Source organism: Castor canadensis, chromosome 7, assembly GCF_047511655.1.
Source record: "Castor canadensis chromosome 7, mCasCan1.hap1v2, whole genome shotgun sequence".
NCBI lineage: Eukaryota > Metazoa > Chordata > Mammalia > Rodentia > Castoridae > Castor > Castor canadensis.
This window is the reverse complement of record NC_133392.1, coordinates 3,135,042-3,162,747: the sequence shown is the minus strand read 5'-3', so window position 1 is coordinate 3,162,747 and position 27,706 is coordinate 3,135,042. Positions and strand designations below refer to the sequence as shown.

General features: G+C 45.6%; 1 protein-coding gene across 10 annotated transcripts in view; it reads right to left on the bottom strand.

Moving 5' to 3' along the window:
- The window catches only part of C7H10orf143 (chromosome 7 C10orf143 homolog), a 55,340-nt gene that overhangs the window by 1,318 nt on the left and 26,316 nt on the right, over positions 1-27,706 (bottom strand). For 5 of the 10 annotated variants that reach the window (XR_012449582.1, XR_012449581.1, XR_012449583.1 and 2 more), the window contains 2 exons: positions 22,407-27,630; positions 13,292-17,126 (listed from right to left, as the gene is read on the bottom strand). Coding sequence is in view for 1 of the 10 variants with exons in the window: in XM_074078042.1 (XP_073934143.1) it covers positions 27,568-27,630 (63 nt within the window). In the remaining 9 variants the exon portion in view is untranslated. Of the gene's footprint in view, positions 1-13,291; positions 17,127-20,228; positions 20,363-22,406; positions 27,631-27,706 lie in introns of those variants that run through there. The other 5 variants (XR_012449585.1, XR_012449586.1, XR_012449587.1 and 2 more) reach the window with 5 other exon arrangements.

Below are 27,706 nucleotides of genomic sequence, written 5' to 3'. Positions count from 1 at the left end.
GGAAGAGAAATACGTCAGTTAGAGAAGAAAATGTTGCTATCCAGAAGGACCCCTGCCCAGCCTGCCGCCCCTGCTATGCCTCTGGCTTGGTATAACTTCATCTGGGAGTGTCTGCCTCTATGGCCACCCAGCTCCTGAGGGATGTCTGCCTGGGTCAGGGCAGTTCCCTTGCCTCTGGATGTGGGCTCCCAGTCCTGTGAAATGATCCTCTTAATTAGTTTGCACTTCTTAAATGATGGGCTGCAAAGACATGGTCAGGACAGTTGGAGAGGTGTGGGTGTGGGAAGTGGGACCCTAGGCAGGATCCCAGCTGGCAGGGAGGACCCACAAAGGATCTTAGAAATGTCATGTAAAGTGACCAACTCATCCAGGTTTGCCCGGCATGCTCCAGTGTTAGTAGTGAAAATTCCACATTTCAAGAAACCCTCAGTCTCAGGCCAGCTGGGGCAGTTGACCACCACAGCAGCCAGGAATGATGCATAGGCCGAGCCCTGTGATGCTCTGTCTACCTGGGTGACCCGTGGGTTGGTCAGTGTTCTCCAGAGACACAGAACCAACAGGAGGGGTATAGACACCAGGAAGAGATTTTGTATGAGGGTCGGCCCACACAACTTTGGAGGCTGAGAAGCCCCACGATCAGTTTTTTGTTAGCTAAAGGCCCAGAAAGTGGGGTGGAATAGGTCTTGTCCAAGCCCTTTGGCCCAAGACTGAGGGAGCTGATGTGTAAATCCTGGAAGATTATAAGCAGCAGCCAGAGAAGATGGAAATCCAGCTAAGCAGAGAGCAAATCTGCCTTCCTTTTCCTTTTTGCTCCCACCAGTCCCTCAGCAAATTGGATGACGCCTGCTTGCATTGCTGATTCGAGTATCTCTTCCAGAAACACTTTCACAGACACACTCATAAATAATGTTTTGCCAGCTATCTGGGTAGCCCTTAGCACAGTCAAACTGACACAAAATTCACCATCACCCCTGTAAGTCCTCTGCATACAGCAGACAGCAAGGATGACATCCCCTCCTGGACACCTCTTTGTTCAAGTTCATGGTCCTCCCCAGAACTTTGGAGGCCTCTAAGGAAAGCATGGTGGGGGACCAATGATGTTCTGTCTCCAGAGAGCCAATGGGCATGACCCATTTAGAGTTGTGACAAATCACACAGCACAGAGTTTAGGATTAGAAGCTGGCTTGTCTGGGGGAAGTCAGCAGCAGGTATTCTGGAAGCCCACTCTCTGCATCTTAAGACTGTGAGGACCCAGGGGGAGGGGCATGTCCCCTGACATATTCCCTTTTATGGGGTGGGCACAAGGGCTCCCTTACCAGTGGGGAACACAAGGATCTGGGCCCAAGCAGTCTGGACTTGGTGCCACCTCTTTTAAGCAGCACTAGGAGGGCTGGTGTTCACAGCCCTCAGCCCCAGTCCCTACTGAAGGACCCTGCCCCAGTAAGATTGTTTCCAAACTGTCTAGAAAGAACCCCTAGGACTGTGTTGTTACATCAGCTTGATCCTGCAGAAGGATGGAGTGGCCTGACCCCTGGTCACCCAAGGCTGATGTATTTGTGTCTTTCCAAGGGGAAGGTCCTATCAAGGCTCCTTTTGAAAAAGAACTCAGGAAGTGGGTCATTTGGATCATGAACCTCAAGTGCCGGCATTGGTTCCTTCCTTTATATTGGAATACGACATTGATAACTACTCTGTGATTCTCCTCTGCACCACTCCACCTGCCTGTACTCAAAGGAAGAGAAGTGAGAGGGGCACTGAAGGCCGTGAAGGTTTGGGGAAGCTATGGGGGCTTTCTTGTTGAGGGAGCATCCCTGGACAAGAGCCAGTCTGCAAAGAGATGAATGGGTCTCTCTGAGAACCCCACTACTGCCCCCAACCTCTGTGAGGTCTCTCTGGGGTGGAGGCACTGCATTATCATAACGGTATCACTGCCTTCCCTCCCAAGAGCAGATTGGATGAGATTTACTTTACTTTATGGAGACCGGGCTCCCAAGCTGATGCCTTGCCAGAGATGAACTGCAACGCAGCAAACACCTCAATGCTGGTGCTCGTTGGTGCTCTTGTCCCTGTGAACTTGTCTTTAAGGCTGCTGAGAGGTACCGCCTGCATATCCCCCAGAGCAGAAGCCAGTGGTCCCTTCAGTAGTTCTGGGGAACAGAGCCCAGGAAGCAGCTCAGGGCGTCAATCTAAGCCCAGACTCAATGCTTGGGAGAGCCAAAGGGGCCAGACAGAGACGGCACTGCACTTGGCAGCCTTGGAAATCACAAACCCCTCTGGTGGTGTGCTTTGGCAATCTCTGTACCCCAGAGAGGCCTTATGATGTGAATGGAGTCCAGTACTCCCAACAGACATACATAGGTGTGCACATGGGTGTGTGAAGGGGGTGTCTTAGTGAAGGCTGAGGGTTGAGCTCCTGTCCCTCTTCCCCCACTATGGCTGGCCTACAGCTACTGTTCCCAGTATCACCCTCACAGGAACTCGCTGGACATTCTATCTCCCCTTCCCTACCCCTCCTGCCCTTGTCCCTCTGCTCACTGGGCTCCAGAGATGAACGAAACCCTCCTGTGAGTAAGTTCTGGACCAACATGGAGGGGGGTTGGTTTTTCTGGAGGAGAGAGAGCAAATTGGTCTTTGGTCTGGCCCTTGGGGACTCTAAGTGGCTTTTCCACAGGGCAGGCAGGTGGTTGCTGGCTCTGGACTCATCTCCATGCACTGGTCTCTTCGGTGCCTCCTTCAGGCCTGCAGGCTCTGCTGAGTCCCTCTCCCCATCACCAATGCAAGTCCTTCACAGGTCACTACATATGCTCTTGTCCTCCAAAGAGCCAGACCCTTCGGAATTACCCTCCAGAAACAGAAAAGGAAACCTATACAGGTGTCAGGTGCTTGGGTCTGATGCTAGTGGGTGATCAAAATGCTGTCGCTCATTCTCCCACCCTCTCTGTCCATGCATGTGTACCACAGGCAGGTCCCCAGCCCTGCCTTCCCTTAGGGAGCTCAGCAGGCACTTGGGATAGTCGACCTGGGACCTTTGTTCCAGAAGCATTTTGCCCTCAGCATTGTCATCTGAAGCTGAGGTTTCAAATCACAAAGAAGGTGTCAGATGGACTCACAGCATGGCCAGTTGCACCCCAATGGCTGGACATGAGGTCATAGCTCAGAAAGTTACCTCCATGTTGGGACACATGCATGCAAAGGCTGATTTTTCAAGCTGCACCCTGGTCTCCAATCCCATCACACACTCTCCTCATTCTGAGGCAGCCTGAGTGGTTAGACACACAGCAGCTACAGACCAAATTCTGGAAGTGCAGTCCCTAGGAAATCCCATCACACCTGCTTTGGTCTCTGGCAGGGAACCCATCCTTGGCTGAAGGCACATCAGGTGTCTAAGAGAAGACCTCCCTTCTCCCTTGGGTGAGCCCCCTTGGGCTCCCTGATGCTCAACAGCCCCAGCCATCTGCAGTTCTACTCTGAGGCCACCTCCCCTGGGACCTGCTCAGGAGGCACCAGATGCAGGTTAGTGTGAAGCCAGCCACTCGGTGGATCGCTCTGCAATTCATCTTAATTCTGTGTGACATACAAAGACCACCTACAGATGAGACAGTGCTGCTGTAAGTCTCAAGGTTACTGTAGGGAATACTTCGTAACGGAAGTGTGTTTTCCCCGAGGAGTTACACCACCATTTGACTTAATTTTTAATTTCTACATTTTAATCAAAAATAGATCAAATGGTGGTGCTCTCTCCAGGGAGACATACTTCAGATAGGAAGCCGGCCACGCTCCTCTTAAATATGTAAAGCTGCCATCTCCCTGTGAGTCACGAGGGTGATGGTACTGCTGCCAGCCGCACCCCCTCCATCACAGCTGGGCGTCTGGTTTCTGAGCAGCTCAGCTCAGACAGCTACACCTGCCATGGCCTATCACCTGCTCACAGAGCAGCTTCATTTGACTGACGCACTGTGCAGTGTGGGGCTACCATCTCCCCAGGAGGGACCTTACGTCCCCAGAGGGGAATGCTTTACTCTTCCAACTAGGGTGGGGAAGTGGGCAGTTTGAGTCCTCCTCTCGGCTTGTGTGCACACTCACCTTGTAACACTGTGTTCTCATCAGCAGACAATGCATATGCTCAACCCAAGGGAAGGCGCACACATTTCATCCAAGTGCCTGCATAGATGTATCTTCCACCCACAGGGTCACCTGGCTGTCACACCATGGCTCTGAGAGCTACTGCCCACACCAGAGTACCCTCAGAAGGCACGCATGCATTCCTTAGCTTCTCTGGATCTTGTGTTCTTTCACATCCTGAAGTGGGTGTGGGGTGGCACTGCGTGGAAGGACCACTTACCTCGTGTTGCTGCTTTCACTGCTGTGAACGGAAACTAAAGACAGTCCACTGCCTCACACTCTCACCCTGACCATGCGTGTGGAGCCTATGCAAGTCCTGGAGAACACTGCTCTGACAGAGCTGGCAGAGCTTCTGGGGGTGGACAAAGAGAGGCCAGTCTAGAGGCCCAAGACACGTTTCATATGCCAGATAACATGTGGCCTTCACCTCAGGGGCTGGTAAGTGATGCCCAAGTCAAGAATGATCCCCCACCTCCCATCAGTCAGCATCATTGACGTGATTTGCTGGAAGCATTTGCACTGACTTGGTGTGGTTGCTCTGAAGAACAGGCGTGTTTCCTTTCTGCAGGCCACTGAGTTATGCACTGGACCAGGTGTGCCTGTGCCTCAGAAGCCCAGAGACAAATGCAGTACTGTCGGCCAACCCGGGGTCTCAGCCCAGTCGTCTTCCCCTTCCGTATAGTTTGCAGTGCCTTTTTGCCTCAGCCTCTGGGGCTCTTTCAGATGTGGCCTGAGGTCAGCTGGCCTGGCTTGTTCCCCACCCTACTCACTGGCAGAATGGGAGAAGGCTGGTTGGGAGCAGGTGCCTCCTCCTCCGAGGATCGGCTCACTCCAGCACCCTACCTCCTCCCCCATTAGTTTAGAAAGACACACTAAGTCCCAAGTGCCTGCTGCTGGGGACACATGATCCCTTCCCTTTGCTCTGGCTGGGGCTTTGGGACAGCCTGTGCAAGCCTCCAACTCAGGATGAAATTCCAGACTCACAGGGCCCAGGGAAATGAACACTGCAGGACCTTGGTCACTTTCAGCCTCCAAAAGGCCACTCCCATCCCCACAGTTACACAAGAACCGGAAGCCCCGTTTTGAAGCTCCTGAGTGGAAGGGACAGCTTGGAGATACTTCTTAGGACAGTTCATTCCCAATTTAGAGGCTCTGGAGTGCCTAAGACCACAGCGGGTCTCAGACTCCTGAGCTTCCAGCCCTGCTGTCCCAGTGGTGTTTCTGAGGGCGGGGTCTGGGTGGAGTGTATACAATTCCTTGCTTGTGCTCTTGCCAGCTACTGCTTGGGTTTCATGTTGCAATGCCCGGTGCAGTGTGCCAGGGCTCCCTCAACACCTCACATGTTTGATCCTAACTCATGGAAAAGCATCCAGTGAGGACACCAGGTAAGGGCTGGGGATAGGCTCCTCCCCTGCTGTGGAGAGTACAGTAATGCCAATGTGCTGGGTAGAGAGTACTTGGGGAGCCCAGCACCTGAGAGCACCCTTTCCTGTGTGGCTCACTTAACACTTTAGAATAGGAGCACCCATCAATGTTTGCCAGGTGGAGACTCTGCCATCTGGGACAAGGCAAGCTTGGCATATAGCAGGCCAGGAGCTCCTGGCAGGGCCAGGTCTTCGTCTGGAAGGCCCTGTTGAACACAGCTCCTGGCAGGTGCTCAGGGGCTCTGTGGGGCCAGGATGGGGCCTCAGATGAGCAAGTGCTCAGAAGTGGGCTCAGAGAGCAAGGGGAGGCTTCTGGACTCACATGTGGCCAATGTAAGGTGGTTGACTTTGCAGTGACTTTGCTGCCAAAGTGACAACTCTCACACACATGTCCTAAAATCCTGAGAAAAGCACTCCACTGGCAGAGCCAAGCATAAGCTTTCAGAACTGGAGGACTTCTCAAAAAGAGGTAGCACTGAGAAAGACTTTGTTTTAGAGACAGTCTCTCTGTGTAGCCCAGGCTGAATTTTATTTTTTGCAGTCCTGGGGCTAGCCAGGTGCTTTACCACTTGACCCACTCTGCCAGCCCTTTTTTGTGTTGGCTATTTTTGAGGGAGGATCTGAAGAACTATTTGCCTGGGCTGGCTTCAAACTATGATCCTTCAGATCTCTGCCTTCTGGGTACCTAGGATTACCAGCATGAACCACTGGCACCTGGCTGGTCTTGACCCTCCTGCCTCAGCCTCCCAGTGCTGAAATTATAGGTGCATACGACCAAGCCCAGCTGCATTTAGAATTTCAAAAACTAAAGGGTTAAATGAAAATTGAAGGTATTAAATTGTGTACACAGGTGTTACTCGGGAACCAAAGATAAGAAAGGAGGTATGATATTTTCAAAGCAGCAGTGACAGACGGAGGTTTTAAATCTTCCCTCCATTTTTCTGTTTCCAGGGTTTCTACCAGAGAAAACTATCACCCATAAAAGAGAAATGGGAAGCAGAGTGGGGGATCTGCCTGCAAAAGCCATTCAGAGCGCTCAGGCACAGGTCTGAGAAGCAGAATGGGAACAGGGCAGCCACTCCTTTGGCCAGCCCCACCCCTCACCACACTGGAGTTGACCCTGCAGAAGAGCTCAGTGTACTGAGGGCTGTGGCCCTAAGTGCAGACACTCAAAATGCCCTCCTGGGTTCCTGGAACTTTGCCCAGTGCCAGGAGTACCAGTGTTCAGAGCATCATCTTTGCCTCCCTTTCAAGCATAGCACCCCAAATCCTGTGAACCCCTCTTTCTCATCTCCAAATCCAATAGCCACAATTGGTTCAGGGGCCACAGGAGATTCTCAAAGCTTCGACCTGTACAGTGCTTGGCAGAATACGCATACCTGTGCAGTCAGCCTCCCCCACAGTGTACAGACAGGGTTTGAGGAGTGGGGGTCCTCAGCCTATGTAGATGAGGGTGGCAGGGCCCCCAGATAACCTGGCTGATGGCAAAGTCATAAGGATGGGAAGCCACAGCAGCAGTGACTATGTCATCATCTGAAGGATATTACATCATTCAGATACAAATATTGTTGGAGTCCTGTGACTACAACACAATAGAAAGGAAGATAAAGTGGGATTGTAGTAAGGCTTTAAAATAGAATGTTTTTAAAAGAATGAAAATCTGCACATGAAATTTTCTGTCTCAAATAAGAGAAAGAACATCAGAATTTATGTCACATAAGCAATTGAAAAAGCGTAACTGAGCTCTCAGATTCTATTTCAGAAAGTGTTCAAGAGATAGTTTCAAATACAGAGTTCTGAAGCAGTTTTGGAACACAGGATGTAGCTGGGGAACCCCTTGGCTAGAGGTCAATCCCCACTCAGGTGCTGATGTCAGGCAGTGGTCAGCAGTGTGGTCTCAGCAGTCACCCAACTTCCTCATCTCCCAAATGGATGGAGGTATCTATCTCAGGGGAGCACCTGGGCTGTGTGCAAAACTGCACGCTAGTGATGAACAGAGCACATGCTGGCTGCAGTACAGGGCCCGAGTCTGCACTGCCATGAAACTTGCTCATTATATGAAGCTTCCGAAAGAACATTTCAGGAAACACAAAGAGTAGAAAAATGCATTCTTCAGCACCCACATCCTCACTGCAATTAACTATTAACACTTGTGCTTCTAGTATTAGATCTCTACAGCTGCTGTAGAGAGGGTCCGTCAGCTGCCCTCAACACCCTGTCGTCAGGCCTGTAGCAGCTGGGAGTCTACAGAAGAGATGAGAGCTGGAAAGGACATGCTGCTTTGCAGGGGCTGAGCTCTTCAAAGTTGGGGGGTGGTCTACGCAGTCAGGACAGTCCTGTGGTGTGACTACAACCACGGTGGGCCTTCTCTAGAAGGTGATGTGGAAACTGGGAAACCAAGACACCAAGTCCCCAACCCTCGGAAGCACCCTATGGTATTTCCCACACCAGATGATGCAGCCAGGACAAGTGGGACTGGAACCGGTGTGATGCCTGGCTGTGGGCGACTTGTAGGTGTGTGTGCACTAGCAGTGCCTTCATGTGATAGGACAGTCTCTGCACCCCTTGTTGTCGTAGTTTCACTACGCCCGTCTAATCACAAATATGAGCTAACTATCCAAGTTTAGGAGCTGTTGTAACAAAAATGCAGAATTAAACTAAAGCTTAGACCAGGACATCAGTAGATGAGACCATGGCAAACTGATCTTCATGACTCTTCTGTGAGCCTCCATGACCACATGAATAAACAAAATTATTAGTAAACCATTGAAAAATTCTGGCATTAGCTTGAAGGAGAAAAATATGCATGCTCTGAAGATGTTTTCCAGACATTATGTGCTAACTCCAGTCATTTGCACAGTAAACCTTTGCAACCAAATATGAATACCGTAACTGAAGTGTGATCTTAAGCATTTATATGAATTCTGTAAATAGGAAGTAAGTGGAGGCAGTGACAAAGTTTGGATTTTTGTTAAGGTAGAACCTAAACTTTTTAAGACAGATGGAGAGCATGCAAGAAAATAAATTTAACAGTCTGGCTGTTGCAGGATTTTGCAATCTGTTGGACCTCGTTATTCCTGAGGTTTCTGGGGTCCCTGGGCAGACCTGCTGGCTCTCATCTGTGTGTCTGCTGTGTGGTCCTGCTTTCCAGTGTGAGGGCACAGCAAGCAAGGGCTCTAAGGACTGCCGCTTGTGTCAGGAATCTGCTGTTGGACATGAGAATTCAGAGGACAAATGGCTCTCTGTGGAAAGAATCCTCAGCAGCCAATAGAGGGCTTCCCTGAAGCCTCAACTTCTGCACAAGGGATCTTGAGTGCATCTATCAATTACTCCTGATGCCAGTGAAACCACATCCTAAGTGGAACCACCTGGAAAGACAAGGCAGCTTCGTCACAGAACACTGCCTCAACATGCATTCCAGGAGGAGTCAGGGCCTTGTGGCCTTGGGAGAAGGAGCAGAAGGTTTTCCCAGCACAGCAGCAGAATGGAATCCTAATGGGAAGCACAATGGCCAGGACACCCCTCCCTCTGAGTGCCACCAAGGACCACGGGTCAGTGTGCATTTGGCTTATAATTCTGCAGTGAGAACACGTGCCATGAGATTTATCCTCTTCCCAGATTTCCAGCCCACAACACTGTACTGTTATCTGCAGGCTTGAAGCTGCACACCAGAGCTCTACATCGCACTCACCTTGCACCGATGAAACTGTTCTCTTACTTACAATCAGTCTACTTTCTGCCTGAGTTCAACCTACTTGGATCCCACATCCGCCTGAGACCATGTAACATTTGCCTGTTACTGGCCAAATGTCCCGAGGCCACCCACAGTGTTGAATCGGCAGGACTTCCTCCTTTATGAAAGGATGGATAATACTGTAAGGATACACCACATGTTCTTTACCCATTCCTCTTCTAATGGACATTTAGGTTCTCCTTGTATCCTGGCTATTTCGAGTAGTGCTGCCATGAAAACAGGTATTATCATACCTCTTCAAGATCCTGATGAATACCTTGACAAGAGACTATGGGATCCAATGATAATTCTATTTTTAATTTTTGGAGAAACTTACATACTGTTGTCCATAGTAGCTGCACTATTTTGCATTCCCACTATCATGTGCAAAAACTCCCATTTCTCCACATTCTCACCACTTGCTGTTTTTGACAACAGTCCTAACAGGCATGTGGTATTATCTCCTTATGGTTTTGATCTGCATTTCCCTTATGACAAGTGACACTGAGCATCTTTTTATCTACCTGTTGGAGGCACCATACTAGGTTCCTAATGTCAAAACATATCACAAACCCACACTACTAAAAGACAGTATAGCACTAGCATAAAGACAGACATACAGACAAATGGAGTAAAACAGTCCACAAATAAGCCCACAAATACATGGTCAACTTAACTTCACCAAGTATGCTAGGAGTACAAAACAAGGGGGCTGGGCATGGGGACACACACTTTGTAATCCCAGGATTTGGGAGGCTAAGGCAGGGGATGGTGAGTTCAAGGCCAGCTTAGGCTACATAATGAGTTCCATACTAGCTTGGGTTACATAGCAAGATCCTGTCTCAAAAAAACCCCAAACAAGTGTTAGAGTGGCTCAAGTGATAGAGCACCTGCTTAGCAAGTGTGAGGCCAAGTTCAATCTGCAACACTGCCAAAAAAAAAAAAAAAAAAAAAAATATATATATATATATATATATGTATATATTTTTTCAAATACCAAAAAACAAAGAACAAAAGCAAACAAAATTACAAAATGGGGAAAAGTAAGTTTCATCAACAAATGGTATTAAGAACACTGGATACCACTGGGCGCTGGTGGCTCAGGCCTGTGATCCTAGCTACTCAGGAGGCAGAGATCAGGAGGATCACAATGGAAGCCAGCCCAGCCAAATAGTTCGCAAGACCCTATCTGGAAAAACCCAATACAAAACAGGGCTGGCAGAGTAGTTCAAATGGTAGAGTGCCTGCCTAGCAAGACTAGCAAGTGTAAGATCCTGAGTTCAAGCCCCAGTACCATAAAACAAAACAAAAACCCCATAGCCCCACCTCCAAAACTCCAATGCTCTAAAGACTTAAACAGTACTTGAAGCTGGAACCAGAAGAAACAGGGGAAAGCTTGGTGACAATCTGGCAACAATATCCCCAAATCACAGGCAACAGAAGCAAAAACAGACAAATGGGTCTACATCAACCTGAAAGCTTCTCCACAGAAAGAAAACCACCATCAGAGTGAAGAGGACACCCACAGACTGTGAGAGGATGTTGGCAAACCAGGTCTGAAAGGTTAATGTTCAACACATGTAAGAATCTACACAACTCTATACCAAACAAGTCACAGCCCAACAAATGATGGTAACAGCTCAAGGAGGTGTCTTTTTACAGCCACAATGGCCATGGGTTGTTCTTGGTCACCACGACTTTTTGGGACAAGAAAAAGCATTTGTAACTATTGACATTAAATTTCTTCTAATTCAAATAAATTATTAAGGGGCTTGTCAAAAATGTTTAAAGAAATTTTGACTACCACTGATTTGGCTTTCTGAAAACCATCATTTTAATTGATACCTACATTTGTGGTTAATGGTTACACCTTTTCCAAAATAATTTTATGCTTTTTAATAAATCATTTAATAAATGTGATTTTTTTGTAGTTTTTACATACATAAATTGAAATATCAGAAAAGAAAGCATGCTCACCCTGAGTTGAGGCTAAAGGAATCCTCGTGCATATGGTGTGTAAGCAACCATCCCTCGCTGAGCTGAGCTGAGCCCGCAACAGAGGAGGCAAGGACGAGAGACCGAGAGACGGGGTGCCCTCGCTGGCAGGGGAAAGAACTGGGACGGGTGCAGGCTCAGCAGTAGCAGTGGTAACAATCATCCATGGTGAGCACTTAGCACAGCTACACCAGGTACTTTACACAGGTGACCAAGACCTCACCTGTGGATTGACCAGTCGGGAAGAAATGAGGAAAAGAATGCCACCGTTTCTCAAAGAGAAAGGGAAGAACTGAACTAGTGTTGAGTTCTTCCTTATTTTTTATTATGGTGAAAAAAGATACAAATATCACAAAAAACTGTGCTATTTGAGCTTTTTATTTTTTTTAACAGTGCTGGGATTGAACTCGGGGCTCTACCACTTGAGCAGCACCCCTAATCCTTTTACTTTAAGGGTTTTTTCCCCCACCCTGCTTTTAGTTTGTTTTTGAGGCTGGATCTCCCTAACTTTAACTGGGCTGGCCTGTGACTTGCACTCCTCCTGCCTCTACCTCCCAAGTAGCTGGGATTACAAGTGTAAACCATTGTGTTCAGCCACCCAAACCATTTAAGAGTGTAGTTCTCTGGTATTAAGTACAGTCTCATTGTTGAGCAGTCATCACCACCATCCATCTCCAGGTTTTCATCTTCCTAGCTGGATCTCAGCAACTACTGGACCCTGACCCTGACTCCCTCTGAAAACCTCTAAGTCTTCCCACCAGGCTGCAGGAGGCAACAGTGTGTCGCTCAGTTTCCACAGGTCACTTAGAACCTTAGAGTAGCAGGCAGACTCTCCAATGGGGCCTGCATTGTAGGGGAGGGGCCTGTGCAAGCATGGGCAGAGCTAAGGCCTGATTCTAATTACTCTTCACTGACTCCCAGCAGCCCTTGGTGCTGGGCTGGACAGGCTCTGAGGCCCTGTGCAGGTCTGGGCAATAGAAATACCCATTACTCTTACCAGGGTGCATTCTAAGCACAGCAAACACAAGTCTATCACTGGCTTCTCACAGTGATTTTCACAGAGGAGGAAACCCAGGACAGGGCCAAGCATCAGTGAGTGGCAGACAGGTCCAGGCAGCCTGCCCACCCCCCACCCACCGCTGTCCCCCACGTTTAACAACCTCAGGAGGTGGGTGCCCAGGGCTTCTGGAACTGGCAAAGAGAACTGTTCAAATTTTTCCAAAAGGAGAGAATGCACTCACTCAACTTGAAAATGGACTTGTCTGGGACCCCAGTGTACAGAATCTAAAATGACCTTGGCAGATAATGTGGCAGGCAATGCTGTCCCCAGCATTTGGGGGCCTACCACCCCTCCATGTGACCCACTGACTCATGTGTCACTGAGCAGCAGGGTCTGTAGGAGGCAGGGGCCAGGCCAGGCCCCAGTGGTCTGTGACAAGTGGCTAGCCCTCAGCCTCTGCTGCAAGTGAAGGAATCCTTGTGGATCAGACACAATGTGTGTAAAGAGCTCACACAGTGCTGCTGAGTAAAAATCAGTTTCCTTCCCTTCTTACCTGGGGGAAACGCATTAGTAAGCTCCTTTTTCTACTAATTCATTATAATTACCAACATATTAACAGTAAAAGTTAAACAATCACTGAGATATTTCATCTTGCATACACTGTGCATTGATTATGTCCATCCACCCTGCTTTTACTCCTGCTTATCCCACCCCTTATTCCCCAACCCTGACGCCCTTCCCAGTCCCTAGTAATATCTGTTCTGACACTAGCAAGCTCTAAGCAGCAACTTTTCAGGAAATTTTCTGTGTGGTTATAAACAGAAAATATAATGGAAAAAAAGATTACTTGGGACTGAGCTTCAAGGGCAGGTACCATACTAACAGAACAAAGACAAGACAGGAAAAAAAAAAAGGGTTATCACAGCAAAATGTGCCATGTCTCTGCATAAGTTCCAATGCTACAAAGCTATCCCCACATTCTGCCATTAACCAATATGTGCAGCACCAGTCCAATCATCGTTTTATGTTGTTTTTATTTCTGAAATTTGACAAAATGATCCTAATTTGATCTGGAAGAACCAACCTGTAAAAAAGGCAGGGACAGTTAATAGAGAAAATAAAAGAGAAAGGAAGTGGTCCCTCCAGCCACATGCCTACACTAAACCTGCACATTCATTTTTCACTTTTGTGCATGTGTGCTTTAATAAAAAGAACATGCATGCTCACCCACACAACGCTACAGCCACTGATGAGAAAGACAGAAAACCAGAAAAGAAGATGCAGAAACTGTCCCATATATGATAAAAGCAGAATTTACAGTCAGTGAAGAAAAATGTGGTTACAATACGTGTGAACATTTAGGGATAAAGTTGTAGTAGAGTTTTAAGTAGACATTAAACTGACCACCGTTGGAGCTGGGTGACAACTAAAATTGCTTTTTTGTGTGTTCAAAATGGTCTAACTAAAAAATAAAATAGCTGGAGGTATAGGTCAAGAGGCAGAGTGCCTGCCTATTAAGTATGAGGCCCCGAGTTCAAACTCTAGTACCACCAAAAACAAAACAAAACAAAACAAGACTGGGTCTGCCCCATTTTGGTGAAGTGGAAGGGTATAGGATCTTGGTACCTCCTCTCTAGAGGAAAGAAAAACAGAACGTATCCTTTAGCAATTCAACTTCTTGAACATTCTCTCACAAATGTGAGTGTAAAACTACAAAAATGCATGTGAGGATGTTTATACAGCAGTTTTTGTAATAGCAAATAAAAAAATAAATACAACTCAGATGTTCGTTGCAAGGGGAATGGGACATGACCTGTGGCGTCCCCACTGAGTGGAGCACTACACAACCATTTATAATGAGAACCCAGTACATTTCACTTTGATGTACATTTGATGACATCATCAAAGTCGATGGCATGTGTGTATATTCTAGGCTCACACAGAAAAGGTTCTGTAAGAATACATATGACAATGTTGACATTGCTTTTCATTAAGAGGGTCACAGATGATTTAGTTTTAATTTTTTCCTCGTCTACAATTTATTTTTTTCTTAATAACTGTAAAAAGCTATACTTTTAAGTATAGAAAGGTATACTTTTTAATGCATTAAAATTTGGAAACGAACCATTTTAAAGGGAGGTAAGATATTTTGGAGATGGCGGAGTGGCTCAAGCAGTAGAGCACCTGCCTTGCAAGCCTGAGGTCCTGAGTTCAACTCCAGTGTCGCCACACAAACAAAGAACACATTTTAAATATTAATGTGCCTGCCTTAACATGCTTTTGAACTTTCTGAGTTCTATGAATTGTTGGTTTAGAAATTACTATAAACTTATTTTGTGACATTTTTAAAGGTATATATAGCTTGATATTTTTAGCAGTGACACAAAAAAACCCAAACAGTGACAGATTAAAAAGAACAAATTGAAATTTTATCTAATGGACACACACAAATAAATGCCTAGCCTGTTTCCTCAGGGTGCAATGTCTTCCTTTTCCTCTTGATGGGAAAACAAGGAGGAAGCAGTTGAAAGGGATAATCCCATTTCATGCTCCTTAGGGGTGTGTCAAAACCCAGTTTAGCAAAATCTATGCAGGTTTTGCCTATGAGGCTAATGGGTTTTAATACCTGTGGTGCAGACAAGTGGACTTGGAAGGGAGAATAGCTTTGTGTGCAGACAGCTGACCTGGCCATGGCAAGCTGTCCAGACTGCCCCAGCAGGGTGCAGACCCACCCTGGCCTGTGCCCGGCTTTCTAGAGGGAAAAAGTAGTCTCCACACCCCTGTCTGCTCAGAGAAGCACATTTGGGGCTGTCCAGATGGCCCGTTCCAAGGTGGAACCTTATGCAGTTTTTTAAGGTGACATTTGCCTACGATGACATAGAGGACACTCATTATATGCCACTAGTTAGAACCAAAACAGAAGTCCACATCTGGAGGGGAGGGGCAGTGCCAGCAGGCTGATGGTGGCCATCTGAGATGAGGGGGTTTGTTTTCCATGTTCTTCTATGATGCACAAGTATAATTTTTATAATCACAAAAAAGGTCACTTAAAACAAGTCTTGCCAAAATGTTGGTTTTGCTCATAACTTTTCAGCTGCAGGGCCCCAAGGAAAGAGGGTAGGCTGGGGGAGCAGAGGCCCTGCACAGCCAGGCAGATGGGTGGGGCTGCAGGATGAATGGCCAAGCCATGCCCTGCCTTGCTGAGGACAGAGCCAGCACAGATGGGGAGGAGCAGGATCCAAAGTGATCCATCAAGGGCTGGGTGTGTGGTGCACCACCTATAGAAGAGGCAGAGGTAGGAGGATCATGGTCCAAGGCTGGCTGGGACAAAAGTGTCAGACTCTATCTATTAAACAAATAAACAACAACAAAAAAGTCTGGGAGCATGGCTCAAGTGGTAAAGCACTTGCCTAGGGAGCATACAAGGCCCAAGTTCAATACCTGGTACCACCAAAAAAACCAAAGTGATTTGTGAAGATCACATGTGAGACATCTGGTAGAGAAAAGGTGGTACCCAAGTCTGCCGGATTCTATCATGGAGGTGTTTTCATGGGGCAGGATGATGCCAGGGGCTGTCTGATTTATGTACACAGCTGGGGCGATTTGTGGGCCACTGTGATTATCAAAACCCCAGGTCATAAATACATAGCCATCTCCTCTCTCCATGAATCTGGGGGACAAGAAAGAGTTTACACACAAAAATAAAGTGTGAGTGTAAGACTTTTGTTCCCCCATAAAAATTAAGATATGTATGTCACTTTGAAGACAAAAAAAGATTTTTAAGGCTACAAACTTTGGTCCTGCGGTCTCACGGCCCTGGTTGCCTGGCAGGGGCCAGCATTTTCTAGGCCAGTTACAGTCTGGCATCTTACTCAGGGTGGCTCTGGACAATCTCTGACACAGTGGCACTATGCTCATCTCCAGCATCTTGTCTTTCTCTGCTCCATCTTCCCAATGTGGAACCTTCCCCATGGCTGACACCAGGATTACTTACGGGCTGAGCTGTTCCAAATGTCAGGCTGACAATGTCCCATGAATAATACGGTGGGAACATGGAGTGTACAAGGGGCTCCAGCCCTCCTCTAGCTTTAGAAGGCTAATGAACTTGAGATCAATCCCATAATCCAGTGATTTCCGTTGGACCTTGTCTGTCATGTGAACAGGACATCTCAGAAAGCTTTCAAACCCAGAGAAAACACTAGTCTCCAAGTTACAGGATATGCTGCAAACCCAAGAGAAAATGAGCAATTTCCATTTTAATATAAAAACAGTTCCACCTCTGATAACTTCAGTTGCAGAATTACACACAGATTGGATACTAGCATTTAGTAAAATTCACTTCGAGATTGTAGAGCACTTTAAATATAAAAATAAGTCTTTTAATTAAAAGGAGTATGTGAGCAGCCCTGGAAACAGCCACAAAACAATGGGAGAATATAAAAACAGAGCTACATCTGGATATGATTCCATAAGCCACAGGGTTCCCAAACCTCATAGGAAGTTTGATACAGAATTTTTTTTTTAAAAAAACTTTTAAATAATGCAATAGATCTCCTTCTCCAGCAACACACATTTCAAATGAGGCCATAGTGAGTCATAACAATTTGGGGGGCTCTTTGGAAGTGACGTGGACTCTCCTGGCTCTTGTACAGAGGATGGCAGGATTACCTGAATGAAAGGACAAACAATTTCCCGGCACAGTGCCGGGCTGCTATTTGAACAGGTGGGTACCCGAGCCCATCTGTAAGGGATTTACATTTGTTGTCACATGGAGGGTCCAAAACCAAAACTGGAGTCTTCCCTTTTCCAGTTTGCATCTTCTCTAGCAATTCCTGGTATGGTTAAAATGCCCCTATAACGATAAAAAACCACATTGTGCACATCAGTTTATCTTGTCCATATTAACATACTTTGGCTATATGTTCATCCATACAAAGCACTCCATTTAAAATGACTGGACTAACAATGGTAAATAATACCTTGATTTCTGAGGTAAGTATATATACTTATATTTTAAATAATGCCTGGCATATAGAATGTTCTCAATAAATACTATATCCCTTTTCCCCTGCAGGGAGAAAGAAAATGAAAATATCATTCACCTAGTCATAAAATAAAATTTTAAAAAGTGGTATCTAAATACTAAATCAGGATTCAAGACAAAAGCAGTGTACCCTGCCCCTTACAGGGACATCTGGAAGTAGCCCAGGATAGTAATGATCCTTACCAAGAGCCCTCTCCCCAGCACCTCTTGGGTCTCTCATCTTTTCACCTCCCCACACAGAAATAACTGGGAGAACCAGATGGCTGGGAATAGACAGTTGGCCTGATGCTGCACCACTGTGCAGGGTGAGGTCTTGTCGGCATCTAGGAATCTCTGTTACCCTTGGCTACATACACTGGCACACAGTAGTATGGTTCTTCGTCACAGGTGTGCTGAGCATCCCTGCCTCTAGGACCACCCAGAATGGTGATGGACTCCCTGAGCCGACTGAGACCCAGAAAGGGTGAAGCATCTAGGTGATGAGGGACAAAGCAATCCTGTTCACAATGACCACCTTTTCCCAAAAGTAGGTGCTGCCCTGGGCCCTGGTAACCCAATGGGGAAGACTGAGGCCTTGCCTAGAGACTAGTAGGTGACCACATAACCCTTTCACACCAAGGGCTCATTCTGACAATCAGAACAAAGTGCTATGTGAGCCAGGATGGAGCATGTGAGTCTACCTGAGGAGAAGGGAAGGAAGCTTCCACAGGGAGGAGATGTTCTGGGTGGGCTGGGATAGGGTAAGAGAATCTTTTGAGGTGGGATGGGGATCCCAGTAGCAAGAACAGTATGAGATCAGAATGTTCCTGAACCAGATAAGCCGTCTATGACACATGGGCAAGACTGGGGGCTGTCTGGAGCAAGAGGCGCACTGAGGTCATGAGAGCACTGTGTGCCACGAAGAGTAAAGGTAGAGTTTCCTCAGTGGGCTGCATTTCACAAAATGAACATTGTGGAAATTAGCTTTTTCCTGGTTCTCAGCAGCTTTCACAGTCCAGTGGACATCAAGTCTCCAGAAGGTGGGGAAAATGCAGCACTCCTGAACTCCTCTGCCCTTGCGTCTGTGGGACAAGCTCAGAAGAAACTTGGGAAGTTACTCTCAAGTTTCTTCCTGAGCCACTCAAGAGAAGAGTGGGCAGGGCCTCTCTTAGGGGAGAGACCACAGAATGGACTATAAGGAGGGGCAATGCTTCTCAAGGAATTTCCTGTTCATCACCATTGATTGTCATCTCTACTACATGGCTCAAAAAGCAAACTGTTTCAATTATTTATAGAGACGTCTTAGTCCTGCCCCTCCCTCTTTTCCCCGTTTGAGGAAGAAGTACATTTGGAAGGCATGCTGGAGGCAGAACAGGTAAGAGCTGGGGACCAGGAGAAGCAGAGTCACATCAACATGAAGACTGCAATCTTCAGAAAGAACTCACTTAAGCCTTCCTCCATGTGATCCCCTAACATTGCATCAAGTCCTCGTCACCCTACTCACTCTCTTCCACACCTTTCAGTATGCCAGTATCTTTCACGTCATGTGGCCTACAGTGAGCACCAAAGAAGTCCGTGGTTATGTCCCTGATATGTACAGGGCTGGTCCAGTGAGGTTCAGTGAGGTATTAAGTGCTGGGACTCTGGGACTCACAGGTGTCCTATTCCAGCCACTAGAGATGGCTGTCTTGGACCTGGGTCTATGACTTGATAAAGTCAGGGTCAAAGAGCAGGGTTCACTATCTTGATGGTCAGCTGCATGTGGAGGGACACAATGCCTTGCTTTCTGTGTGGTGTGGTTGCAGACTGATCTGATAACCCACAGTGGGAAATATACCACTTTTGATAAAATACAACTCCATCATTGTTCCACCAAGCAAGGAGAATAGGGAGTTTTTATTTGCTCCTAATATTGGGATGGAAAGGGACTGGGTCTGGTTGCTTCCAGCTATGTTCGCTGTAGAGCCTCTTCCTCACCACTTCCTCCGAGCAAGTCTGTGCATAGCCTTCACATCTCTTCCAGTACTCTTTCCAAGACTGTCTCCTCACAGGGTGCTTGCCACAACTCACAACCCTTAACAAACTTCCTACTATGCTCTCTAGAAACCTACTTCCCTGGATTCTCCCTCACTACCTGAGGGGCCTGCACGGCCAGCAGGATCAGCAGGTTTACACTCACTCCATCTGAGGTTGTCATACCAAACACTCACATGGATACCTTCATCTGTGGTATGTTTAGTGACAATGCAACCTTGCACACAGTGGGAAGAGAGTCTTTGTCACATGTCACTCTGCCTTCTTGCTAAAACCACTTTTTTCATTAATGTGCAGAACCCTGGATTTGTGGCTAGCTCTCCATCTGTTCCTGAGAAATTGTGTCACAAAACAGCAGCAGCCCTTTGTAGGCTAGAGATCTAGCCACTGCCAATGCCTGAGGAAGTGTCCTTTCTTTCTTTAACAGCAGATTCATCTTTAGTGCTACAAAACATGGTCCTTTCTCAAACTCTCATTTTCTTCAAAGGCCTACACTGAAAACTTGTACTTCTAAGACAATCATTGTAATTTTGCTGGCATCAGTCTTTGTATAATGAAATCTTATAAAACCCATGCCTGGCTGTGAAGATTGAACACTTGCCCCATCTTTCTCCCTTTCTTCCTGGAATAATCACTAGTGTAAGAGTGCAAATTCTTCTGTATCTGTTCATCTCAACAGGAAGTAAATGATGTCAGAGAATGGAATCACAGAGGAGTTGCTATAAGGGAACTAGTCATAAAGCTGTAGAAGGGAGCTGCAAGGGACAGCACAGGATTAGAGCAAGGGGACAAGAGGAGGAAGCAGTTACCAGAACCTAGAAGGAGAAAAAGTTATACATTGCTAGCCCACTGAAAGGAACAGTGACAGTGACTAAGGGACACAGCCAAGTACCCTACCTTCCTCTCCAATTTCCTGCTGCCTTCCCCAAGTCTTCCCAGTGGCTGACCCCAAAAGAAAGTCAAAGAGCCCAGGTGCTCTGTTGTGGATCAGAGAGGCTGGCTTCCTGGGCAGAGAAAGGCAGAGAGTGGATCTGGAGGGGCAAACAAAAGAGAAGGCCAAGGTGCTGAACTTACTAGACAAATACTTTAAATTAGCTACTTGAAGTATGTTCAAAGAACTAAAGAATTCACAATTATCAATTAAAGATACAGAAATTATACACACACAACAAATTCTACAGAAGAATAGTAATGAATGAAAAATTCACCAACAAGGATTAAAGCAGATAGAAGAAAGAACCAGTGAACTTGAAGTCAATTGAGGAACAGAAAGGGAAAAAAGTGTCTCAGAAAGACCTATGGAACACCATGAAGTATACCAACACACACACGCACACACAGGAGTTTCAGAAAAAAAGAAGAGGGGCAAAAGAATATTTGAATTATGCCCTAAAACTCCTCAAATTTGTTGGCCAAGTCTTTACATTCAAGAAGCTCAAAAAATTCCGACTAGGTTAAGCTGAAAGGACTTCCACTAGCTACATCATAATAAAAGTACCTAAAACCAAAGATCTTGAAAACAAAAAGGGATAAGCGACATATTACGTACAAGTGATCCTCAGCAATACTGACAGCTGATCTTTTCATCAGAAATTATCTCGGCAGGCAAAAAGATGACACAAAGTGATGAAAAACTGTCAACCAAGAATTCTAAGTCCAACAAAACTATCCTTCAAAAATGACAGTCAGGAGCCAGTGGCTCACACCTGTAATCCTAGATACTCAGGAGGCAGAGATCAGGAGGATCACAGTTCAAAGCTGGCCCCAGGCAAATAGTTCTGAAGACCTATCGCAAAAAACCCATCACAAAAAAAGGACTGGCAGAGTGGCTCAAGCAGTAAGAGTGCCTGCCTAGTTTAAAAAAAAGAGAGAGAGAGAGAGAGAGCGAGAGCAAGAGAGAAATTAAGACTTTCTTGGGGCTTAGTTGGCAGCGGCAGAGTGCCTGCCTAGCATGTGCAAGGCTCAGGGGTCAAACTTCAACATCATGAAATTAGAAAAGAATTTTTAAAAAAGACATTCTTACACAAAAACAGAAAAATTTGTTCTGCTACTACTGGCGTTAAGTCCATAAAAAAACACTAGATAGTAGCTCACAGCCACATGAAAAACTACTGTAAAAGGGATTTTTCCAATTGATTATTACCAGTGGATAAGAAAGTATGTTTTTGAGTGTTCACCTTCTATTCAACAACCTGCTGAGTAACTTCTAACACTTTATATGTTTTCTTGATAGTCCGTGTAGATTACTCTATTATCTAGAAACAGGCTTTTTCCTTTCCAGATCTTATACTCATTGTTTTTCCCGTCTTAGTGTACTAGCTAGAGACTCCAGCACACAGCAGAAGTTGAGATAGAAGCACCCTTGTCTTTTTCTCTTCAACAATGGAAATACTTCCACTATGTATCATGTTCCTTAACTTCTGCCAGGGTAAGGCTTTCTTCTTCTGGTTTGCTGCATTTTTTTATTATTATTAGGAATGGGATTTGGATCTACTGTATGCTTTGTTTGCATTTAGTAAGATGAATACTTGTTTTTTCTGCTTTGACTGACAATGTAGTTATTTTGCTAATGTTAAACCATTCAAACATTCTTTCACACAGGGACTTTTAAACCTGTAAAACACCCAGGATGGTAGCCGTTTGGTAACTTTCGCAGTTTCCTCCATTTATATTGGTCTGCTTATGTTCTCTTCTGGAGTTGATTTTGGTAGCTGAATTTTCTGGGGGTTGAGGAAGGGCACACCCCCCCTCACAGGCTCTCCCAGCTCTACACCAAATGCAGCTGCCCAACACTCACACAGCTCCAGGCCTCTGAGTGTCCAAAGGTGCTATTCCAAGGTGTTATGGTATCTATGGTTTCTAATGAGAGATCTGCTGCTAGTCAAATATCCTTCATGGATAAGCATCTCTTTAGCAGCACTGCAGCGGAGATGCACCTGCATCAGCTCAGCCTGACATGTTTGTAGGAAGTCCAAATTGAAGGGTTTTGGTTTGTTATTTTTTCCACCCAAACTCTGTCAGCACCTTTAGAACCTGGAAATGGCCAAAGTAACACAGCTAAAAATTTTAAAGTACCTTTGTGGTAGCCATATTCCAGAGAAAATATTCACCGCCAGATGTTGTCAGAGTGAGATCTGAAGACCTGTGGTCTATTCAAACTCGTCTGGTTTCCCTCTGGCAGTAACGACACAGCCAAGTTCCTCCTTTGGCCAGCTTACTCTCTCTCAGTTTGAATGAATCATCCCCGTCTTCGCCAAGAACCTCTCATGTGTCTGGAAATGAAGTCCACAGAGATGTGCGTATCACTGCTACTCTTCTCAGAGGGTGTGAGACGGGTTGGAGAGCCACCAGTGTGGCGGGTGATGCCGGCAAGCTAACTGCAAAAACAGAGCTTCATCCCTCCCTCCCCAAGGACCATGGGTATGGCTGGGACAATCACTTAACCCCTTGGACCTCAGTTGTAAACGGATGAAGTTAGACCAGTGAACTAGGGGAAAATGCATGGGGAACAATTTGATTCTTACAGAATGATCAATGAAATTCCCACTGATTCATCCATGGTCATATTTTCTGCTCTCAGGACATAAGAAGAAAGGACTGACAACAACTAGATGTTTCTGAAATAGAACACAAAGAGCAACCACTGTGCACTGATTTGCTGATCTACGTCAGAACACTACATTTTCACCCTTGGCCTCTGACCCTGGCTTGACACTCAGACCAGCACACCAAGCACAGGAAGCCTTTCTCCACAGCACAGGAATCACCAGTGTTCCTACTTCTGTGTAGCACCTGTAGCTGCCTGTAACATACAGATATGTAAGTAAGTTAAACCCAAATATTTTAAAGGTCACTCATTTGGAGAGAAAAGGGAAGTACAAAGAAAAGAAAAAGGGCGTCCATTCAGAATCAGAGCCTCACTTTGGCTCCTCCTGCTGCTGCTAGAGGGGAAAACTGAACCAAAAACAGGTTTGGACCAAATCCTTCCCTTCTCCTACCCTCATTTCTACTCCTGCATGGCCTGCCTCCCCTCTCTACCACATGCACACTACACACATACCCAAGCACAAACACCACACGCAATAATGCACACTGTACGCACACACACACACCGTCAGACAATGGATTTTTAGGTTAAACAGTGAACAACAGTATAGTCTTATTACTTGTATTTAAATAGAAACATTAGAAAAGCTACTGCTAATAATAGGCTGGCACCCACAAGTCGACTTGGGGAGGAGGTGCAGTGCCAAGAACACCATGCTCTGCGTGCTGGTGTGCACGTGGCAATTCATTCCCAGTGTGAGTGACACACTGTTAGTAATACAGATGAACACAGAAAAGGAATACAGTGCTAGGCAGCTCTGAGGGCTGACTACCCAACCCACGTCCACGTGACTTACAACCAGGAGGAGCACTGCCAGCACTCCAAATGCTGAGCTTGCTGCAGTAAGGACCCGAGTCCTGGGATTGGACAGCAAGACCCAGAGACCTGTGTATAAAAAGACAACTTCTTTTATCTCCACCCCCACCCTGAGAATTTGTCCATCATTAGCTGATTAGTCCAGTGAGGTCCAGTCAGAAAATGGAAACCAGTCCAGGTATTCACCATAAATGACAGAAGAAATGAGAAAGCACACAGGACAGGGCAAGTCAACCACAGGAGGAAGCCCCTGCCCTTCAGGCTAGGCAGACAAAGGGAGGAGGCAGTATGACCAGAGCCCAGTAGTCAGTGCCACCAACAAAAGTTGCAGCCACGTGGACTTCCTGCAGGAGTCAGGGCCCTGGAGGGAAGGCGGAAGAGAAGCTCCAGCAGAGAGGGAGAAATGCCTGAACTTCTTGTCCTCCCCCATGCCCTCCAATACTCCCACCGGCTCTTTCTATTCAGAAATCAGAGGCCAGACAGCCTCCACATGACACAGTGGAGGCTGTGGATTACAAAAGGGGGAACATAGTTGAAGAAAACAGGCAACTGCCCATCCTGCTGACCAACAAAATCTGAGGGTACCCTCCTCCCAAAAGGATTCTAGCACTGGGATGCTATAGAATGGCAAAGACCAGAGGCCATTTGGAGAACATGATGCCGAGAAGGTACTGCCTCTCCCCTCGAAACACCCTAAACCCTTTCTTCCTGTAGTTTTCTTCTTAACAAGTCTCCGCCCCTTCTGAATATTTCAGAGACCTTTGGCAACCTCATTAGTTTTGCTTAACTGATCAGAATTTACAAAGAACAGCACAATGCCCATGGCCAACCTGACTGCAGAACGGAAGCCTGCTGCCCAGCTCTGGGTTATGTATGGAAGGAAAGAAGCCCTCCTCCACACTGCTTCTGGATGTGCAGTGCTAGATGGAGCCCAGCAGTGCGAGCAAGCTGCCCAGTGCTGGGCATAAGACCATGTCACGCACATTCACTCCAATCCTGGGTAATATGAGGAAGTGTTAAAGGGCTAAGAGCAGATGCTCCTAAATAACATGTGCCATCACTGAACCATGACGATTGCTATAAGAAATGTGAAACCACTGGGCTATTAATGTATACTGAAAAAAAAAAAAGATCCCATAAAGAAAACAAACCAACCAGCCAACCAACCAACCATGTCAGTAACTCCTGAAATAGAAAACATTGTAACAATGGTTAGAATGGACCAAACACAAAGGACTGACCGGGCACTAGTGGCTCACCCCTGCAATCTCAGCTACTTGGGAGGCTGAGATTGGGAGGATCTCGGTTTGAGGCCAGCCCTGGGAAATCATTCATGAGACTCCATCTCTAATATATCCAGAGCAAAATGGACTGGAGGTGTGGCTCAAGTGGTAGAGCAACTGCTTTGTGAGAGCCTGTTTTGTAAGCACAAAGCCCTGAGTTCAAACCCCAGTCCCACCAAAAAAAACCAAAAACAAACAGAAGGGAATAGAAAAAGTCCTTTAATATGTGAGAAATGATTCAGCAATTAAAAATAAGAAATAAAAGGAACACACAGGGCTGAGACAGCTATATTGAGGATTGGAAGCAGAATTGATCAGATCTGCTGATATTGTGTGAATCTGAAGTCACACCTCTTGATATTTGAACAGACTGTAGCTGCATATATCTTCTTTTTCTAATAACATGGTGAGGTGAGAAACGCACGAGAGTCTCAGAACACAAAAGTCACTAAGTAAGCTGAGGAACACATGCATGAGTCCCACACAAGCCATTGCTGATAGCCTTTGCATCTTCTAGATCCCAGGGAGCCATTCTGAGTCAGCTCAGGAAGCACAGGCCAGGAGAGGGGCATGCTCATGGGCAAATGGGCAAGCAATTGTGAATGGAACCTCACATCTAATAAAGTCTTCTGAAATTGGGAATTGTTGCCCATCAGTGATTTACTGTTAAGTACTACTCCCTGGGATCTTGCATTTCTAAAAATACTATTTGCTTTTTATTTAACACTGAACCTTCTGATGTTTTACAATATAAAAATAGTGTCTTATTATTTTAAAAGCTTAGGAGAGAAACTTGCCATGTTATTAGAAAAAGAAGATATATGCAGCTACAGTCTGTTCAAATATCAAGAGGTGTGACTTCAAATTCACATTTCAATCTTTATTTACATAGGACTTTTAGAAATAGTGGGTGTAAATATTAAAGTGCCCGTGCCTGGGTGAAATTTTATGAGAATAACTACAAATAAAAGGAAACTGATTTTTTAAAGTCAGTTTCTGAAATTTAGATGAAAAGAATATTGAGCATTAACAAAAAATGGTATTTACATATCAATGTAGGCTTTCTGCTCATAGACTCACTTCCTATGAAAGTAAAGAAGGCAAGCTTGGGGAATTACAAAGAAAGGAAAAACCCTAATCAAATAGGTACTGTTGTTCAAATAGAATATTAGCCAAAATGATCCAATCAGTTGCTTGACTAAACATTATTTTTTTCTTTAAGCCATTCATGCCAGAACACAACCTCTCAGGGCGACAGACATTCATACTGCATTCCAAGTGTTTGCCTCCCACAGACGGGGGAATGTGAAGGGCACATTCTATGGAGATGGGGGAATAGGAAGAGCACCGGCCAGTGACTCAACACTGGCCACTTAACCACAATGGGCCATGTTTTTAAAAAGTGTTACTTATTCGCATTCCAGGACATACTTAGCAGCCATATGAATCACCCTAATTATACTAAACTCAAATTATTGGATCTTTAATTCACCATTGCTCAGAATACACCACAAAGAGCAATATAACTTATGGAAATTTCTAAAGATAAAGAGCAAAAAGTAGCAAAGTACACTTCTGTGCAGCAAGTTTTACACTACATTTGTTTTCATGTCTGTTTGATGACTTCAGATAAAAAGAAGTTCATATGAATGACAGCTGTCATGGTGTCAGATCCATTCAGAATAGCAACAGTGCCACTGCTATACAACACAACAGCCTGCACTGTGTCAATGGAAGCCCCTTACAATTTATGGACTCAGTCTTTTGCTTAACAAAAACATAGTGACACACTTACTTCTCTGAAGATCTTTAGGGGACAGTTTCAGAAACACACACACACACACACACTCTCTCTCTCTCTCTCAAATTCCTGGCTTCTATGTGGAATTTAAATATGATTCTATTTTATTACAAATATTAAGATTTCAAATCTAAAATAAAAAACCAAGAATTATAGAAGTTATCAAAAGCATATTAACTTGTTCTCAGAGTAAGTTCAAAATTAATAACAAAGGTATTATTATGCTAATATGTACTATATGATATTCTGCCCCATAGAGGAGACTGAGAATTGAGTCTGGCAATTTCTAACATCCCTTTACTTTGAACTGATGGTGTGAGCACTATGTTTCCTTCTCAAATATGTGATTTATGGGAAGTTTGTGGAACATGCAAGAAAAGCTTAAATGAAAGGGGAAAAACCAATGTTGATTCTTATTTGAATAATTAATGAGAAAGGCAGGTCTTGTCCCCATGGTGATCTTAAATGATTTTCTATTTTAACCAAGCACAGTGGTCTCTTCCTTTCCTAAGAACTGTATTCATGATCTCTATTTCTGATTAAAGCTGAAAACAAATTATGCTTGTACCCCAGCAGAATCCTAAGAAAATCTCCAATCAGCCTTCACCTTTATTTACATCCCTCATTTCTTAGAAATTTCCTAGCAGCAGTCTTTATCAGCTTGTTTCATGGCTCTTGTGCTTAAGAATAAAGTCTATCACTATGTCCCAGCAAGGTGGGCGCACTTACAGACTCCCCTGCAATGCATCTCAGGCAAGGCTGGACTGAGCTCTTTCCACCGTTTGGAGGAATCTATTGAACAAACACAGGTGCAAATGTATCAGAACAATGGCTTTATAATTTTTATTACAATATTTAAATGGGATCA